At 40.0% G+C, this 21,591-nt stretch overlaps 1 protein-coding gene across 1 annotated transcript in view; it reads right to left on the bottom strand.

The window, feature by feature from the left end:
• The window catches only part of SLC9A7 (solute carrier family 9 member A7), a 149,232-nt gene that overhangs the window by 53,340 nt on the left and 74,301 nt on the right, over positions 1–21,591 (bottom strand). The window contains exons 4-5 of the mRNA XM_060002528.1: positions 16,109–16,185; positions 13,116–13,228 (exon numbers count right to left, since the gene is read on the bottom strand). Of these exons, the coding sequence (XP_059858511.1) occupies positions 13,116–13,228; positions 16,109–16,185 (190 nt within the window). The remainder of the gene's footprint in view (positions 1–13,115; positions 13,229–16,108; positions 16,186–21,591) is intronic.

Raw genomic sequence — 21,591 nt, 5'->3', positions numbered from 1 at the left:
GAGACAAGATGAAAAGGCAGAGGGCTATGTACCAGATGAAGGAAGAAGATAAAACCCCAGAAAAACAACTAAATGAAGTGGAGATAGGCAATCTTCCAGAAAAAGAATTCAGAGTAATGATAGTGAAGATGATCCAGGACGTCGGAAAAAGAATGGAGGCAAAGATCAAGAAGATGCAAGAAATGTTTAACAAAGACCTAGAAGAATGAAATAACAAACAGAGATGAACAACACAATAACTGAAATGAAAACTACACTAGAAGGAATCAATAGCGGAATAACTGAGGCAGAAGAATGGATAAGTGACCGCAAGACAGAATGGTGGAATTCACTGCTGCAGAACAGAATAAAGATAAAAGAATGAAAAGAAATGAAGACAGCCTAAGAGACCTCTGGGACAACATTAAACGCAACAACATTCGCATTATAGGGGTCCCAGAAGTAGAAGAGAAAGAGAAAGGACCCAAGAAAATATTAGAAGAGATTATAGTCGAAATCTTCCCTAACATGGGAAAGGAAGTAGCCACCCAAGTCCAGGAAGCACAGAGAGTCCCACACAGGATAAACCCAAGGAGAAACACACGGAGACACATAGTAACCAAATTGGCAAAAATTAAAGACAAAGAAAAATTATTGAAAGCAGCAAAGGAAAAACGACAAATAACATACAAGGGAACTCCCATAAGGTTAACAGCTGATTTCTCAGCAGAAACTCTACAAGCCAGAAGGGAGTAGCATGATATACTTAAAGTGATGAAAGGGAAGAACCTACAACCAAGATTACTCTACCCAGCAAGGATCTCATTCAGCTTCCATGGAGAAATCAAAAGCTTTACAGACAAGCAAAAGCTAAGAGAATCCAGCACCACCAAACCAGCTCTACAGCAAATGCTAAAGGGGAAATGCTAAGTGGGAAACACAAGAGAAGAAAAGGACCTACAAAAACAAACCCAAAACAATTAAGAAAATGGTAATAGGAACATACATATCGATAATTACCTTAAACGTGAATGGATTAAATGCTCCAAGCAAAAGACACACCCTTGCTGAATGGATACAAAAACAAGACCCCTATATATGCTGTCTACAAGGGACCCACTTCAGACCTAGGGACACATACAGACTGAAAGTGAGGGGATGGAAAAAGATATTCCATGCAAATGGAAATCAAAAGAAAGCTGGAGTAGCAATATTCATATCAGATAAAATAGACTTTAAAATAAAGAATGTTACAAGAGACAAGGATGGACACCACATAATCATCAAGGGATCAATCCAGGAAGAAGATATACAATTATAAATATATATGCACCCAACATAGGAACACCTCAATACATAAGGTAACTGCTAACAGCTATAAAAGAGGAAATCGACAGTAACACAATAATAGTGGGTGACTTTAACACCTCACTTATACCTATGGACAGATCATACAAAAAGAAAACAAATAAGGAAACAGAAGCTTTAAATGACACAATAGACTAGATAGATTTAATTGATATTTATACGACATTCCATCCAAAAACAGCAGATTACACTTTCTTCTCAAGTGCGCACGGAACATTCTCCAGGATAAATCATATCTTGGGTCACAAATCAAGCCACAGTAAATTTAAGAAAATTGAAATCGTATCAAGCATCTTTTCTGACCACAACGCTATGAGATTAGAAATGAATTACAGGGGAAAAAACGTAAAAAACACAAACACATGGAGGCTAAACAATACGTTACTAAATAACCAAGAGATCGCTGAAGAAATCAAAGAGGAAATCAAAAAATACCTGGAGACAAACGACAATGAAAACACGACAATCCAAAACCTATGGGATGCAGCAAAAGCAGTTCTAAGAGGGAAGCTTATAGCTATAAAAGCCTACCTAAAGCAACAAGAAAAATCTCAAATAAACAATCTAATCTTACACCTAAAGGAACTAGAGAAAGAAGGAAAAACAAAACCCAAAGTTAGCAGAAGGAAAGAAATCATAAAGATCAGAGCAGAAATAAATGAAATAGAGACAAAGAAAACAATAGCAAAGATCAATAAAACTAAAAGCTGGTTCTTTGACAAGATAAACAAAATTGATAAACCATTAGCCAGACTCATCAAGAAAAAGAGGGAGAGGACTCAAATCAATAAAATTAGACATGAAAAAGGAGAAGTTACAAGAGACACCACAGAAATACATAGCATCCTAAGAGACTACTACAAGCAACTCTATGCCAATAAAATGGACAACCTGGAAGAAATGGACAATTTCTTAGAAAGGTATAGCCTTCCAAGACTAAACCAGGAAGAAACAGAAAATATGAACAGAACAATCACAAGTAATGAACATGAAACTGTGATTAAAAATCTTCCAACAAACAAAAGTCCAGGACCGGATGGCTTCACAGGTGAATTCTATCAAACATTTAGAGAAGAACTAACACCCATTCTTCTCAAACTCTTCCAAAAAATTGAGGAGGAAGGAACACTCGCAAACTCATTCTATGAGGCCACCATCACCCTGATACCAAAACCAGACAAAGATGCTACAAAAAAAGAAAATTACAGACCAATATCACTGATGAATACAGATGCAAAAAGCCTCAGCAAAATACTAGCAAACAGAATCCAACAACACGTTAAAAGGATCATACACCACGATCAAGTGGGATTTATCCCAGGGATGCAAGGTTTCTTCAATATATGCAAATCAATGAATGTGATACACCATATTAACAAACTGAAGGAGAAAAACCATATGATCATCTCAATAGATGCAGAAAAAGCTTTTGACAAAATTCAACACTCATTTATGATAAAAACTCTCTAGAAAGTGGGCATAGAGGGAACCTACCTCAACATAATAAAGGCCATATACGACAAACCCACAGCAAACATCATTCTCAATGGTGAAAAACTGAAAGCATTTCCTCTAAGATCAGGAGCAAGACAAGGATGTCCACTCTCGCCACTATTATTCAACATAGTTTTGGAAGTCCTAGCCACGGCAATCAGAGAAGAAAAAGAAATAAAAGGAATACAAATTGGAAAAGAAGAAGTAAAACTGTCACTGTTTGCGGATGACATGATACTGTACATAGGGAATCCTAAAGATGCCACCAGAGAACTACTAGAGCTAATCAATGAATTTGGAAAAGTTGCAGGATACAAAATTAATGCACAGAAATCTCTTGCATTCCTATACACTAACGATGAAAAATCTGAAAGAGAAATTAAGGAAACACTCCCCTTTACCACTGCAACAATAAGAATAAAATACCTAGGAATAAACCTACCTAGGGAGACAAAAGACCTGTATGCAGAAAACTATAAGAAACTGATGAAAAAAATTAAAGATGATACCAACAGATGGAGAGGTATACCATGTTCTTGGATTGGAAGAATCAATATTGTTAAAATGACTATACTACCCAAAGCAATCTACAGATTCAGTGCAATCCCTATCAAATTACCAATGGCACTTTTTATGGAACTAGAACAAAAAATCTTAAAATTTGTATGGAGACACAAAAGACGCCGAATAGCCAAAGCAGTCTAGAGGGAAAAAAACGGAGCTGGAGGAATCAGGCTCCCTGACTTCAGACTATACTACAAAGCTACAGTAATCAAGACAGTATGGTACTGGCACAAAAACAGAAACGTAGATCAATGGAACAAGATAGAAGGCCCAGAGATAAACCCATGCACCTATGGTCAACTAATCTATGACAAAGGAGGCAAGGATACACAATGGAGAAAAGACAGTCTCTTCAATAAGTGGTGCTGGGAAAACTGGACAGGTACATGTAAAAGAATGAAATCAGAACATTCCCTAACACCATACACAAAAATAAACTCAAAATGGATTAGAGACCTAAATGTAAGACCACACACTATAAAACTCTTAGAGGAAAACATAGGAAGGACACTCTTTGACATAAATCACAGCAAGATCTTTTTTGATCCACCTCCTAGAGTAATGGAAATAAAAACGCAATAAACAAATGGGACCTAATGAAACTTCAAAGCTTTTGCACAGCAAAGGATACCATAAACAAGACCAAAAGACAACCCTCAGAATGGGAGAAAATATTTGCAGACGAATCAACGGACAAAGGATTAATCTTCAAAATATATAAACAGCTCATGCAGCTCAATATGAAAGCAACAAACAACCCAATCCAAAAATGGGGAGAAGACCAAAACAGACATTTCTCCGAAGAAGACATACAGATGGCCAAGAAGCACATGAGAAGCTGCTCAACATCAGTAATTATTAGAGAAATCAAATCTACAATGAGGTATCACCTCACACCAGGTAGAATGGGCATCATCAGAAAATCTACAAACAACAAATGCTGGAGAGGGTGTGGAGAAAAGGGAACCCTCTTGCACTGTTGGTGGGAATGTAAATTGATACAGCCACTATGGAGAACAGTATGGAGGTTCCTTAAAAAACTAAAAATAGAATTACCATATGATCCAGCAATCCCACTACTGGGCATATACCCAGAGAAAACCATAATTCAAAAAGACACACGCACCCCAATATTCATTGCAGCACTATTTACAATAGCCAGGTCATGGAAGCAACCTAAATGCCCATCGACAGACGAATGGATAAGGAAGATGTGGTACATATATACAATGGAATATTACTCAGCCACAAAAAGGAACGAAATTGGGTCATTTGTTGAGACGTGGATGGACCTAGAGACTGTCATACAGATTGAAGTAAGTCAGAATGAGAAAAACAAATATCATACGTTAACGTATATATGTGGAACCTAGAAAATCGTACAGGTGAACCGGTTTGCAGCGCAGAAATTGAGACACAGATGTAAAGAACAAATGTATGGACACCAAGGGGGGAAAGCGGCACGGGGGTGGGGATGGTGGTGTGATGAATTGGGCAATTGGGATTGACATGTATACACTGATGTGTATAAAATTGATGACTAATAAGAATCTGCTATATAAAAAGATAAAATGATATTAAAATTTTTTAAAAAAAATCAGCTGTTTTCCAGACCAGCAGCTCTCATACTTTTGATCTCAGGACTTCTTTACACCCTTAGAAAATTTTGAGGCCCCAAAGAGCTTTAGTTTTGTGGGCTATAGGTATCAATATTTACTGTATTGAATAAAACAAAAAATTAAATATTTATTCATTTAAATTACTAGTAAAACCATTATATGTTAACATATTTTTAATGAAAAATAATTATATTTTCCAAAACAAACAAAAAAAATTGTGAGAAGAGAGCCACTGTTTTACATTTTCTCAGATCTCTTTAACATGTGAAGTAATGGAAGATAGATGGTTCTCATATCTGTTTCTGCATTCGATCAACAGAGAGTCAGTATCACACATTATATAGCCCCTGGAAAACTCCACTCAATGGTACACTTGTGAAAGAACATAAGTAAAAAAGACAAATGATGTACTACTATTATTATTAAATCAGTTTTGACTTTATGGACCCACCCGAAAGGGCTTTGGAGTTTCTCAACTTCAGTTCTACTGATATTCGGGGCCATATAACTCTGTCGTGGGGGCTGTCCTGTGCCTCATAAGACAGTTTAGCAGCATCCCTGACCTCTACCCACAAGATACCAGTAGCACTGCACATTCTCCCCTGCCAAGTTGTGACAACTAAAAATGTCTCCAGACATTGCCAAATGTCTGCTGGGCAGGGGGGTGGGGGGAGGGGTGTGGCGCAGAATCATCCCCGGTTGAGAACCACTGCTCTAAATGTACACATGCAGGCGGGGTTCTCTTTCAACACTCACACCCAACCACCTCCTGTTTTGTTAGTTTCTGCCATAAGGACCTGAAAAACTAAACTCACTTCTTCAGCTTCCCTTGTGGTGAGTGCCACTTTTGCTGCCTGGAAGAGGGAGGAGACTGGACGCAGTGCAGTCATCCTGCCTCCATGGGGCAACTAAGGTGTGTCTGAAACCCAAGGGTAATGACCTAGAAAGACTGAGTGCCTGGATGCCTGACTGTAGTGGCAGCCATGGCACCAGCTCGGAGCCGTTAGCCAAGTCAAATAGCTCTCTGTTTAAGCTAGTATTAGCCAGATTTTTCTGTTATTTGCAGCCAAGTGCATTACTAACTGATACTATTAGAAAACAAAACGAAACAAATATTTAGCACTATTATAAGCCAACCACTCTTGTAACCATCATCCAGTTCAAGAAATGGAACTTTGCCAACCCCCACAGAAGCCCCCCACAATATGTTCCATCCCACTCTCAAGCCCCTTCCTTCACTCAAAAGTAACCAGTAACATGATTTATAGGAATCATTTCCTTGCATTTCCTTATAGTTTGACCACTGATGTATATTCCTTGACACTATCATTCGGGGTTTACCCATTTTCAAATTTATTGTTTTAATACTTTACATCTCTTTTTCTCCATGGGTTCCCCCTCCATTCCTTTCTGTCAGCTCTCTTTTCATAACGCCCTATTGTGTAGTCCTCTCATTTCTGAATTTTCCAATCCTGATGTATACAGTTCTTTTATAACTTCTATCATTTTCTTAACTTACTTTAGCTTCTGTTGGAATGTTAATAAAGTTTCATCTGCTTTGGGACCCTCTTCTTCTGGTATGACTTCATTATCTGTAACTTTATTATTCATAGGGGTTATCCCCATTTTTTCTTATATTTACATGAAGTTCAACCTCAATCCATTTCTGCTGCCCATATTAAGTGAGGTGGGTAGGGGGTAGAAGGCCCAGAACAGCTTTTCCAGTTTCATGGCTCTAGGGCTCCCTCTTCTGGTTTTACATTGAAGTATTAAAAATATGGTCCAGAGGTGTAGCCACCCAGAGGTGTAGCCAATACTCAGATCGACTTCCTCTGGCCTTCTCCACCATTACTATCTGAGCTTTCTTTCTCCTTTAATGCCCAATCAATCAAGGTCTGTGCTCCGAGCAGGTCATTTTTAGGCAGTGGCTCTGTCCTTGCAGAGAGATCTTCTACAAGGAACTTCCTGAGAGGTCTGAGGGCCCAGGTCACTCCAGCAGCCTCACGCCTCCTCCAGTCTCCTTGCCCTCCCCCACAAATTAGAGCCTGAAAAGCCTCCTCCCAATATTCACTGATGTTATCCAATACAACCATAAAATTCTTTGCTCCCAGTGGGGATCCCTCCTTTTGACTGTGAATACTTGTGGGAAATTTCTAGGTTCCCTGACAATCAAAATGACCAGCAGCCCCTCTTTCCTTTGCTTCCTCCAGCACAGTTGCTGTTCTTATCCCTAAGTCTCACTGCTACAGGTAGTTTGACCCCCCTAGTTGATAACTGGGGATTCATGGAGATACTCTGTCAGCTAGTAGAGTCTGTGTTTTCTTTTTTGCTTGTCTCGCTTTCTCTATTTTTGTTAGGGATTAAGGGAGATTCTGAAACCACTTCCCATCACGCCTTTCTCTTCGAAAAGTTCAACTCATTTATTGAGAGTAAACAAAAAATAATTTGGAGTTGAAAAATGTCAGCTATATCATGAGGCTGCTCCAGATAATCGTAAATCTAGGCACTAAAACCACTACTCTAAGCTTTCAGATGCTAACCAGACATCAACAGGGGGCATCACCAGCAGGCATACTTCCTAAAGGACAGACATGTCATCTGCATAAAACAAGACACAAACAAGGTCAATCTCTTTCTTCCACCCTTGAAAACAGTTTGTCAAGTTACACAACAGGAAAAATCTTCAGGGATTAGGCTAAAAAAAGTTCTTGTTTTCTGGATTATTTATTACATTAACGATATGTGTGGCTCCTTACATAAAACCTGTGATGGTTAATTTTACTTGTCAACTTGACTGGACCATGGGGTGCCCAGATTTTCTTTTTTTTTTCTTTTTTTTTTTTCAGATTTTCGATTAAACATTATTCTGGATGTGTCTGTGAGGTTCTGGATGAGATTAACATTTGAGTCAGTAGACTGAGTAAAGCAGATGGCCCCCCTCAATGAGGGTGGGACTCATGTGGTCTGTTGAAGGTTTCACTAGAACAAAAAAGGCAGAGTAAGGGAGAATTCACTTTCTCTGCCTGTCTTTGGACCCAGACTGGAACTACAGCATTGGATCTCCTGGTTCTCAAGCCTTTGCACTGCAGATCTTGAGACTTCTTAGCCTCCATAATCACATAAGCCAATTCGTTACAATCAAGCAGTCAATCAATCAATATGTCTCTTTCCCTCTCCCCCTCACACACACATATGTCTCCTATTTATTCTGTTTCTTTGAAGAAATCTGACTAATATAAAACCTCTACTCTTAGTTTATCGTTATATGACACAAGAATTGTCTTGTTTTGAACCCAATGTTGAAGAAAAATTAACAATGATAATAATAACAATGGTTAAGGTCTTACCGGGAAGCAGGCACTATGCTAAATATTTTACAATCTCATTTAGTCCTCATAAAAACCCTAGGAAGGTAGTAGTATCATATCTCCCAATTTAGAGATGAGAAAACAGGCCCTGTGTGGTGGGCTACTTTCTGCTGCCGTAACAAACTTCCCAAAATCCCAGTGGTCAAACCCGAGAGAAATTTTATCTATTACTCATACAGTACGTCCACTGGGGGTTGGCACCAGAGGCCTCTGTTCACATCAGTCAGTCAGTCAGTCAGGGACTCAAGACTGGTGGAGGCTAATCTCAACGAACAGAGCACAGGGCTGGCAGCCCAGGACACCTGGGTCCCAGGACTTTATCAGCGAGCGTTCTGGCAGGAAACAGATGAGTAATTTGAGAAGTGTTTATAAAGGCATTATTTATAGAAGTGTGTAGAGAGCACGGGAGAGGGGGAGGGCAGTACCTGTGGCTGAAAACAGGGAGCTTTTATACCATCCCTAGGCTCAAAGAGTCCAGGGAAGGAGTGGTTGCCAGAACCAGGAGCTGTGTGGAGAAGGTCACCCAACAGGAGCCGTGACCTTTGTTCAAGGGACACAGCCAGCCCACAGGGACCCTGCATGTCGAGCCTCCTCCCAGTCTCCCACTGGTGCTCTCCCCGCGGACAAATCCAATGGGAAAGTAGAAGGCAAAGGAACCTTTGCAATCTTCCATACCAGTCAGCCTCCCAGTGCCAAGAAGAGAGTGGGGAAGGGTAGTGTGGAAATGTGGAGGGGCAAACGGAAGCCATCCAATAGTGCACAGCAAAGTCCAAAGACAGAGTAAAGCGAAGCCTTGAGTACATGATTTTCAAAAGCCCCTTTGACTTTTAAACACTATTTTCCTAAAATACTACTGTACCAGTAGTAAAAAAAAATAATAATAATGTGTAGTTAACTCATTTATTTATGACAATAAACACTAGCTCTGCATAATTAATAATGAACACTTTGTACTGGTCTGAATTTGGCTGTTCTGAATTTCAATTTCTCATTCTCCCTGCCCATCACCTTAGAAAGCAGGGCAGGAAGTCGGCCATGTCCCTCCTGGGCAAGCCTGTGCCCAACCAAGATGAGGACTACGGGTGTGGACAACCAGAAGATGATGCGGGGGTGGGGGTAGGAAGGGGATGACAGACTGGGTGAGTGGCTCCCCCCACAGCTGGACCCTTGCAATCAGAGAGAACAAGGTCACAGCAGCTGTTTCCAACCGGACATGGACTGAGAAATTACAATTCACTGACTGAAGACTGCTGGTACAGGTATCTAAAAAGCAGTGGGAAAAATGAAAGAACGGTGGAAAGAGAAAGAAGGAAAAATCAAGAACCTGACTTTGTTCCTTCAACTAACTTTCCCTGAACACTCCATCTGTGTACTAAAGAGTACTTAGCACTTGCGAACGCTCAGCACAAAGCGGCAAGTAATGTTATGTAGAAAATAGACCCGACTCAAGAGCTGTGGGAGCTACTGACTGAAGCAGTAAAGGAAGAATAACCAGTCAGGTGGCAGATTTGAACTCAGTCTCAAAGACTAAGCAAAAGACTGACCAGCCTGGGTGGTGCAACTAGAGAATTACTCTCTGACAGCACAGATCACAGCTTTTGAAACCTGTGAGTGGGTCTGACTGACTCGAGGGGTATAGAAGTGACAGGATTCCAGTGAGAGGAATCACTGCATAATGGCTCACAAGAAGGAATGGCGCTCATTTTCTCTGGTAGCTGCTTATGAATGTAGCAATACTACAGGTTGGAAACTTATATTTTCTTTCCTGAATTGTGGATCCATTTAAGTAACAGTCCACAAAGATGGCACGTGGCACCCATGACACATAACCACGGAATGGAGAGGGCTCCTGGTCACAGAGCAGCCTATAGCATACCACGCACAGGCTGCCCCCATCAATGGAAAGACCAAACACAAGAGCCAAGTACAGTGAAATCAGGGACAAGGACTCTTACTCTTTCATATCCATCAATACCACTACATATCCCAATACCAGAATTTCTGTTTGATGCACCAGGCACAAGAAGTCAATTTGGTCTTATGGTTCCCCTCTAACTCTGCACTTAAAGTTTTTATTTCTTTTATGGCCCAAGTTCTCAAACAACAGATTTTTAGGAAGCTGGTAAAACACTTTTAATTTACAAAAACACTTTACATTTCAGAAAGATTTCCATTAAAAAGCAGTTAAAGTTAATGTCCTGATGTTTAACAAGTTTAAAGTTTCAATTTTCTAGAACTTTCATTTCTATAAAACCTTTACTGTGCCAATCTTCACAGGACAAATAAGAATGGTGTGTCATGGTAATGCCTTCCATTATTTTCTACCACAGCATGGACACATTAAAGTGAAGTAAACAATTACAAAGATAATCTGGAAAAATAAGCCTTTCTATCCAATTAAATGAAGCGACACTATGGCTCAGAAAACAGTATCAGTAATCTTTATGTTACACTAACCTCCCTTTGCTTATTGGTGGTACTAATAAGATTTTAGTAGTAAAGTTATAGATGAGTATAGTTAGTAATATATTTTCAGAGACACTAAACACCTTTCTTAAACTTATATAGAATCATTTCTCAACAGACACACATTTGGAGATGTCACAGACATTGTAGTGTTAGAATAATAAAGCTACTTTTCACAGTGCTTAGATTAAGTGCTAACCTATTACACACACACACACACACACACACAGAGGTAAAACAGAGAAATCTCTGCCTGAGTCAGAAGATGTTGATAGAGACCAACATAATCAGTCGATGCTATGCTCAACACTTTACATGCATTATCTCATTTAATCTTCACAGTAGCCCTTCACAATAGGAAACAGGTACCATTATTCCTACTTCATAAATGAGGAAACTGATGCTCAGGAGATAAAGTGTGCCCAGGCCACCCGCTTACTGACTGGCAGGGCTAGAACTCAAACCACCACCTGCAACTCCACATCCCACATTCTTCTCACAAACAAGGGTGATTCAACCAGCCAAGTCTTCAGTATCAATTTACTTAGAGTGTTTGTAAGAAAACAGGGGGGTGAGAGGGACCTCCCTGGTGGCCCCGTGGTTAGGACTTCACACTTCCACTGCAGGGGGCATGGGTTCGATCCCTGGTCAGGGAACTAAGATCCCACATGCCTCGTGGTGCGGCCAAAAAAAAAAAAAAAAAGGAAAAAAATTTTTTCAAAACATAAAAAAAAAAAATAGGGGGGTGGTGAGAGAGATCAACGGTTTTTGGATCATCAAGATTTTTCAGAACTACACAACTGTCTAGAGCTGTGCTATCCAATGCGGTAGCCACTAGCCACATGTAGCCATTTAAACTTAAATTACTGAGCATAAAGTTCAAAAATCAGTTCTTCTTGCACTATCCCACATTTCAAGTGCTCAATAGCCACAAGTAGCTACTGGCTACCATAAAGGATTGGGAAGACTATAGAACATTTCTATCATCACAGAAAGGTCTACTGGGTAGCGCTGATCTAGAGGACCCCCCAAGAGGCACGGTGAAGTGGAGGTGGGGCATGGTGGGAATCTGTATATCTTAGAGATCATTACTGCCCAGAATGTTAGAGGACATCATAGACAATGAAAAGACCTTTCCATCTGTACTGTAAGAACAAGATCAGCTCTTTCTCCATAAATTCTTTCCCTGCAATGGCACTCTCAGTAGTTAACACTAGAGGAAAGAATAGCCATAACTACTTTATGTGAACTGATTCAATTATGGGTTCCAACTTGGAGAGGAGAGCTTGTTTGTTTGTTTTGAGCTGCAGGGGAGGAAGGGTATATAATAATTCCACTTTTAAGAACTGGTTCAACTAACACTTGAAAAATACAAGGTAAGAGATTTATGAATAGGAACCACATCACAGTGTGCAGGAACATTGCACAAAAGGACTTTACAAATTAAATTACATTCACTACAGGTACTGGTGTGCATTTCTACTAAGCAAAGGTATTATTTAAACCAAATGATAGGTTTCCTAAAAGAATGAAAAAGCACAACACTGAGAAAAAAGACAGTCTAAGTGTAAAAATTATGACTAAATTAGACATTCTAAAATGAAAGACAAAAGGGAAATACAGGTGGAAGCAACCCAAGGGCTTGTTGGCAGATGGATGGATAAACAAGATGCGGTATATTCATACAATGGAATATTATTCAGGTTTAAAAGGAAGGAAATTCTGACACATGTTATAACATAGATGAATCTTAAGGACATTATGCTAATGAAATAAGCCAGACACAAAAAGACAACTTCTGATGATTCCACTTATATGAGGTATCTACAGTAGTCAAACTCATAGAGACAGAAAGTAGAATGGTGGTTGCCCAGGACTTGGGGGTGGGGTGGGGGGAGGATGGGGAGATGTTGCTTAATGGGTATAGAGTTTCAGTTTTGCAAGATGAAAAAAATTCTGGAGATTGGTTGCACAACAATGTGAATATACTCAACACTGCTGAACTATACACCTGAAGATGATTAAGATGGTAAATTTTATGTTGTTTTTTTTTACAATAATAAGAAGAAGAAGAAAAGGGAAATGCAGGCCCTTAGAAAAGCCATCTAAGTCTGTTAGACCACTTACTGGTCTCTTCCTCCACTGTTCCATGTTAATACTACAGTCTCCCTACTGTAATGAAAGTTAATGATTGCTCTGAACTTTTTAAGATTTAAATAATAAAACATCATAATGATAAGGCCAAATATGCAAATACCTGGGTCAGTAGCAGAGATAACTGCTCCAAAAAAGAGACAATCCGTGTAGTAAAATTTATCTGAGAGCTGCCCCACAATCTTCATGAGCTTCACCACACCATACATGAGATTTCTGTAAGAAGGGAAGGTAAACTATGTCAGAAGGAAAAAAAAAGAAAAGAAACCCATCTAATCGAGTAACCTGGCAAATGAGCAAGCAGAGGAGTACTAGAATACTGTACTTCCAGAGAGGTTTGTGAAAACATCAGGCAGCTGCCGTGCTTGGACACTTACCAGGAACATGTGCAAATAAGACTTTGGCACCAAGTAATGGTCTGCAGTTAATGTCATCTTGCTGAAATATCTGAACACTCCATTTTAAAAAACTGTGCTTATGTACAAGTATAAAGTATGATCCTTAATTAGCAACAGTTAGGGCATTTTAAGCAACTGTGTAGTAGGGAAGAAAGGAAGAGAAAGAACCCTGCAAAATGGGTAATGAATTGCTACAAAACTCCCAGGATTCTAAGACAATGCATTTAAAGTCATGGAAATGAGTGGACTGGATGAAGCTGGAGAGAAAAAAAATGGGTTGGCCACAAAGATTCAACTGGTCAACTTTCTCTGCCAATAATTATTTCAAAGAAGGGAAGAGAGGCAAAGCTCTTTGAACATCCCATTAAAATATCAGCATACTCATGGACATACCTGGCTTCTCACTCCTTGCATGGGTTAGGCAGGCCAGCAGCAGCCCTCCTTATACTGTACAGAATGTGATATGGCCCAAGAAGGACCACCAAGTTAATATTTCAACTTGGCCAGAGCACATTTCCTACAGGACAGCTGACAAATTGGGAGGAGTGAAGAGTGTTAAAAGGCCTAGTACATGTTATTAAGGGTGTGTGTGTGTGTGTGTGTGTTGGTAACTGCTGTAGGGATTAGGGGAATAAAAACAACCACAGAATAAAGAGAAATTAAGAAAATCCCGTTTACAACGACATTGAAAAGAATAAAATGCCAAAAATAAATAGCCACAGAATAGACTCATTGTACCCTACAGCCAACCCCCAATAATAAAATTCTTAAAGGTCAAGACCGTATCGTTGCTCATCTTTGTACCTTAGGTATCTAGAACAGTAGATTGACGAAGCTAGAAGTTCAAGAACTATTTGCAGAATTGAATCCTTTTGAGAATAAATAGCTATAACTTAGTGTTTGCCTACTGTGTGCCAGACATTGACACTGTTCCAGACACCTAAACAGTTATACTTCAATTCACAGGAATTCTATGATACAGAGTTGATTTGCTCTTTGTTGCTTATCAAAGGCTTCTTTCACCTACTTTTTAAATATTTCTTGAAACTTGGACCTTCCTCTCCATTTCCTTCTATCATAAGCTTAGACTTCTGAGCAATAGACTTCTCCGTGGTAGCGTTTTCCCTATAGTCACCGATACCAGTTATCTAACCTCTCACTCTTCAGTGGCTTGTCTCTCTTAAAGGACGAAGTCCAAGCCCCTCCTGTTTTAGTGGCATAAAAGCCTCCTGCTTTTATCTCCAGCTTTCCAGCTAATTTTTTTTTAATTAACTAAAGTTCACATTTCAGTCAGATTTCCTTAGTTTTTACCTAATATCCCTTTTCTGTTCCAGGATTCCATCCAGGATACCACATTACATTTAGCCATCATATCTCTTTTGTCTCCTCTTGGCTGTGACAGTTTCTCAGACTTTGCTTGTTTTTGATGACCTTGGCAGTTGGGGAGGAGTACTGGTCAGGTATTTTGCAGAATGTGGGACTTGTCTGATTTTTTTTTCTCATGATTAGACTGAGGTAATGTGATTTTGGGAGGAAGACACAGCAGTAAGCGCCATTCTCATCACAGATATCAAAGGTACAGCATATCAACATGATTTACCAGTTTTGGTGTTAACCTTGATCATCTGGCTGAGGCAATGTTTGCCTGGTTTCTCCTCTGTAAAGCTACTCTTTCTTCTTCCTTTGCATGATGTACTCTTTGGAAGGAAGTCACTATGGACAGCCCACAATCAAAGGGGGGAAGGCCCAAGCTTCATCTCCTTGAGGGGGGTTGTATCTGCATAAATTATTTGGAATTCTTCTGCACAGATTTGTCACTTCTCCCCCATTTATTTATTCATCCAATCATTTATTTATATCAGTATAGACTCAAATATATTTGTTTTATGCTTTGGGTGATGATCCAAAACAATGTTATTTCTTTTGTTGTTCTTTAGCCATTAGGGAGGGGGGGTTTTCAGGCTGGCTCTGTGTCCCTTTGACATGCTCCATATCCTTTTTGTTTGTTTTCTGAGCACTTCCTTACTCTCTGACATTATAAGATGCTCCATTGTCATTTTGTATATTTGCTGCCCCAGCCCTAGAATCAGCCATTTCTGCAAGGGGTCCTGGTTCTTTTCATTGAAGAATGCTATTAGAAACTAAGATCTGGGGACTAGGTTTTATTTTATTTCAGTGTTAATGAATCTTAATTTCAATTTAAATAGCCACATGTGGCTCATAGCTACCACACTGGACAATGTAACTCTAGATCTTAATTACAATCATCATAAACATCAAAATACTGGAATCTGGCCCTTGCCAGGGGCTGGGGGGGTGGGGGAAATGGGGAGGTGTTGCTCAAAGGGTACAAACTTCCAGTAACAAGATTAATAAGTTTGGGGATCTAATGTACAACATAGTGATTATAGCTAATGATACTTTACCACATACTTGAATGTTGCTAACATGTTCTTACCACAAAAAAAGAAATGGTAACCATGTGACCGGATGAAGGTGGTAGCTAATACTATGGTGGTAATCATTTTGCAATTTATAAATGTGTCAAATCAACACACTGTATACCCTACACTTTCACAATGTTATGTGTCAATTATATCTCAGTAAAGCTGGGGAAAATATTGGATTCTGTGGACCCATGTGGATCTCATCTCTTTGGAAGTGTGGTAATTTGGTTATATGACAAAGAGTCACTTACCCGATAATGAAGCAGGAAACGGCAGTCCCCAAGAAGGCATAGGCCAGAATAGACCCAAGGTTTCTGAAAAAGTGTCTCTGAATAAAACAAAAAAGCAGGAATCACATTGTGAATTTTGACAGTGAACATTAGAAACACTACAAGTCTCTAAAAAGTGAAACTTTACTTACTGCTTCCATTATATTAATTAACAACTGAAGTTACTCCTGAATAATGCTATTTAGCCTTAGAAAATCATGGTTTTAAGATATCCTTTGTCCTATCAATCAGTAAACAAGCAAGCAAGGCCTTAGTAAATTTCAGAAAAAACTACTCTGGCTGATTATATTAAATTACATTTTGTGTGGTTTTTTTTTGTGTGTGTGTGTGTGTGTGAGAGAGAGAGAGAGAGAGTATTATGTGTGTATAAGTAGACCAATCATTTTCACAGATTTAACCCAAACTATTTTACCCTAGTGATTCAACTAGTCACTTCCAGTTCTGGTGGTACTTTAGAAGAACATTACAGATATAAGTTTGAAACTAATAAGCTATGAACGTGCTAAGGAGCTTTCTGGTTAACTCAGCATCGGAGGCGTCTTCTGATATTCATCTGAATTAATCTTTGGAGCCTGGGAAAGAGGAAAAATAGAGATAGGTGTGGAGAAACAAGAAACAGGTAGTTCATCTAAGATGGGCAAATTTAAAAGTATGTGTACACACACACACACACACACACACACACACACACACACGAATTTACTTCTCATAAATCACTGGGCCTGTGGATATTCTGATGGGGAAAATCCATGTTCTTGGGACCCTGAGACATGATTCTTACTTCTCAAGGCATAAAGCTGTTCACACTGGACAATCATAACTATTTAACAAAAACAGACAAACAAAATCCCCTAAACACCCTAATTAAACAGGAACCAGGAACACTTTATCTAGAAATTTTAAAAGGCAGGAGAGCCCCAGCATGTGAGCTAAGCACCATCAGGGAAAGAGAGGGCACAGAAGAAGCACTCAGCCTGGATCAAGCAGCCTTCACGAAGTCTGATCAGACACAGGGCTGCAGGCGACCACTGGCCTGCATTCCAGACAGAAGACCTAAGACCTTGGCTTCAGCCTTCCCCAATGCCTGCCCCTCTCTGAGGCTGTGAAGAAGGCATCAAAGAACCCCTAGTGGCCCTAAACCACCTGCTCAGAACAGAATCCTTCAAGGGCTTCCCACACTGACAGTCATCAAATGAAGGTACTGCCTGTACATATTATAGACACATTATGTTTGCCTCCTAAATCAGTCACTGTCCTCAGTCTTTTTTAATGCTAATGCATTTATATGCCACTGTTTTGAAAAAAAAATTAGGCTTCAAAAAAAAACCAACAACTGTGACCTACTTGCCTTTAAAAGCTCCATCAAGTGCTTAAACCAGGGAGGGAGTGCATCAAGGACAAGACATGAGACCAATGAAACCCATGCGAAGTATCCAGGAGCAAAATTTTAACCCTAGATGTGCTTTCCCTTGCCACTTGGCTTTCTTTTGGGTAATCATTCGTATGGTTGGTTTGAATATATTAAGTAAATTTGTATTTATGATATTAGCCAAAGCATAAAATTAGAAATGTAAATCTACCACCAAAAATGCATTCATGATATATTCTAAAATCACACACACACACACACAGACACAAATTACCCATCCCATTCATATCTGTTGATATGAACTGGAATTTTATTGCACCTTGAAAAGGTATAACATGCCACTTATTTGTATATTATTATACCTAGTATTTCATTATATACTTCATAGTTTACAGAGTACTTTCGCATATTAGCTCATCCAATTCTCACAACAACCTCATCGTGAAGGTGTTTTTTGGACCATTTTATATGAGAGACAACTAAGGCTCAAAAGTGTGATGTGAGCTGCCTGAAGTAACATGTCTACCAAACCGCAGCACCAGAACTGGAAAGCAGGTCTTCTGACCCCAAGGCATTGCACTCTCACTGCACAAGATGCCCTTCTTGATTCCCACCACATCCTTTTAGGGAAGAAGGACAGGAGGTGTCTAGTGGAATCCTGTATCTTTCATCATCTTCTTATTTGGCCTTAACAGTTCACAGTCACGTGTGGTTCACATGGCCATGACTGGTTCAGTCTCTCCCTTCTTTTCCCTTTCCATTATAGAATGGCAAAAAGAAACAAAAGGAGATGGCATGCCCTGGTAAAGCCTTTGAGAATATTAACCTAAAACAGATCAGGATGAGAAGGTTTGCATTCAATGAAAATCCACCCGGCATCCCAATTCCTAGTTGTACCATTCTAAGCCTTACATTCCTACTCCTTGGGAAACCTCATCATTGCCCATTCCCCTGACAAATTTGAACATGGTGTGTGTGTGTATGTGTGTGTGTATTGGGGGAAATGCACAAAACATGAAAGCTTCTATAGGTGAATTCTTTCCCTGCCAATGCCCTCTAAGCAAACTGAGTGGTAGCACAAAATCAGAGCTAAGACCATGGTACTTTTTTCAAGTTAGAAAAAAGAAGGCCCATGTCTGAATGACAACTACATGTACATAGGTCAAAGGGTATGAATCTGTTTACATACCAGAGATTAAATGGTGAAACACTTATTACACATTTAATTGGGAACATTTAATCAGAGATGGCAACCACATAAGTACCAACTATTTAGGTGCCTGATTAAAAAGGAAAGAGACTAAACTAAGAGCTAATAATAACCTTTAAGACTAGCATTTCAAAAACAACTTAAGGGCTTCCCTGGTGGCGCAGTGGTAGAGAGTCCGCCTGCCAATGCAGGGGACACGGGTTCGTGCCCCGGTCCGGGAAGATCCCACATGCCGTGGAGCGGCTGGGCCCGTGAGCCATGGCCTCTGAGCCTGTGCGTCCGGAGCCTGTGCTCCGCAATGGGAGAGGCCACAACAGTGAGAGGCCCGCGTACCGAAAAAAAAAAAAAAAAAAAAAAAAAAAAAAACACAACTTAAGTTGGTAACTGGCAAAGCCTGTTATTTGTTTTTCTTCTGAGAAAATGAAGCTGACAAAGGGAAGGCTCTGCAAACACTAAGGGTTTTTTTAGCCATTAGAGTGGCTTTCACAACCAATGGTTTAGTTTCATTTTTTTTTTTTTTTGTGGTATGCGGGCCTTTCACTGTTGTGGCCTCTCCCGTTGCGGAGCACAGGCTCCGGACGCGCAGGCTCAGCGGCCAGGGCTCACGGGCCTAGCCGCTCTGCGGCATGTGGGATCTTCCCAGACCGGGGCACGAACCCGTGTCCCCTGCATCGGCAGGCGGACCCTCAATCACTTGCGCCACCAGGGAAGCCCGGTTTGGTTTCATTTTAAAGCAACTATGACCTTGATTATACATTAAGTTTAGTTATTTAAAATACCAAATTATTCATCACCCATTTGATCTTAAGAGCAGCTCCCAAACTCTTTATTCAGATAAAGAATAACATTATTTATACCTGTAAGATCATCTACCATTTTTTACATGTCAATAGCTGACATATAGATTCAGATTACTCTGGCAACCTCATAAATAAGTCTGAAAAAGGATACTTTTTCGGTACAGAAAACCTATATCTGGAAAGCATGTTAACACAGAGGAACAACTCTAGGCCCTCCAGTCAGACAGACAGGCATAACCTTGACTCAGTCCTGCACCACCTACATAACCTCAAATGTCACTTAATCGTTCTCAATTTGGTTTCATCATCAGTAAAATGCAGGACATTCTCTACATGTCTGTGAGTGTCCAGATGTGCGTTGGGCTGGTGTGCAGAAACACAGCCTCCTGCTCCTCAAGCATCCATTGTGGAGAGGGGACTTAAGTTCCATCCCTCCTCCCTTGAAGGTGATGCAGTAAGAAGGGGCCATGTGATCTCTGAAGGGCGAGATTGGCTTGACCCTGACTTGTAGCCTTGACTCTCTTACGGAAAGTGGGGGAGTGCTCTTGCTCCTATGGCCTCCATGCTACGAGCAAAAGAGGCAGCCTTTGGAAGGCCCAACAATTTCTAAGATCTCTCCATTTCAGCCTCCGTATCTGTGACTGTGACCGACTTGGTGGCTAAAGGGCATCTGTCTTCAATTCATGAGGTCGGCAGTAAGGAGCCCCATTACCAAGGGCTAAACTATATCATCCAAGATGCGTCACCAGGGACTTTGGGTCATAAATGGATCATTCAGTTGCCAGTTAGCTCCTTGTGTCTGTTTATAAATGAGTTGGAAACCTGGGGGAGAAGGGGTGTGAGGTAATCTACCACGCTCACATTCTTACAGAGTTTCTGTGATGATCAGAAATAATGTATATAAAAACCGAAATAAAGGATACATGCAAAATTCTTTATATCATATGCTCCATAAGTAACTATATTTGTGTGGGTTGGGAAGAGTTTAAAAACCTTCTGAAAACTGCAGATTTGCTTTGACAGAAGAACCAGCCTGATGGGCAGGCACCCTCTCATAAAATGAGTTGTAACTGTTCCCTCCTCTATGTTCTGAAAGATTTTGTGTAGGACTCATTATTTCTTCCTTAAATGCTAGATAGAATTCACCAGTGAAGCCATCTGGGCTTACATAAAGGTTTTTAACTATGAACTCAGTTTATTTCATTAATATAGGGCTGTTGAAGTTTTCCATCTCTTCTTGGGTCAGTTTTGGTAATTTGTGCCTTTTGAGAAATTTGTCCATTTCACCTGGGTTGTCAAATTTATTGGTACAAAGTTGTTCATATTATTCTCTTATTGTCCTTTTAATGTATGAAGGGTCTATACTGATGTCCCCTCTTTCATTCCTAATATAGGTAATTTGTTTCTTTCCTCTTTTTTTTTTACCTTGATTGATCTATCTAGAGGTTTATCAACTTTGAAGGCATTCTCTACTTCCTAAGGATGTTACTGAGTTTTATTGGCAGCCAAGATCTCTCTTCTCTAGGCTCACTGAAAAGGTTTCCTTTAGTCCCCTTTCAGAAAGACAGCTGAAACAAGGTCCTTGGCTGTTATCTGAAGCAGGCCCTTTTGAAGGCTAAATTTTCACAGAATAGTCCCACAATGGGGAGGAAGGGAGCCACTCACACTATTTATAAAGGTATTTGGTATTTTAAATATCTAGGGGCTTAGGCCCAACCTTGCTGCTGAACACAATGACCCTCCCTCAATAATGATATTTTTTAAACTTTTTACTTTGGAGTAATTATAGATTCACAGAAGTTGCAAGAATAGTGCAGAGAGGTCCCGTGGTACCTTCACACATTTTCCTCCACTAGTTATATCTCACATAATTGTAGTGCAATATCAAAACCAGGAAACTGAAATTGGTACAATGTGTGTGCATAGTTCTATGTCATTTTATCACACGTGTAGATTCTTATAACCACCACTGCAATCAAGATGCAGAACTGTTCCACAGCCACCCCCTCCCCTTCTCATCCCCACCATCCCTAACCCCTGGCAACCAATAATTTGTTCTCCATCC

The sequence above is a fragment of the Delphinus delphis genome, chromosome X (genome assembly GCF_949987515.2).
Source record: "Delphinus delphis chromosome X, mDelDel1.2, whole genome shotgun sequence".
Lineage (NCBI taxonomy): Eukaryota > Metazoa > Chordata > Mammalia > Artiodactyla > Delphinidae > Delphinus > Delphinus delphis.
Note: the sequence above shows the minus strand (reverse complement) of the source record. Positions and strands in the feature narration are given on the sequence as shown.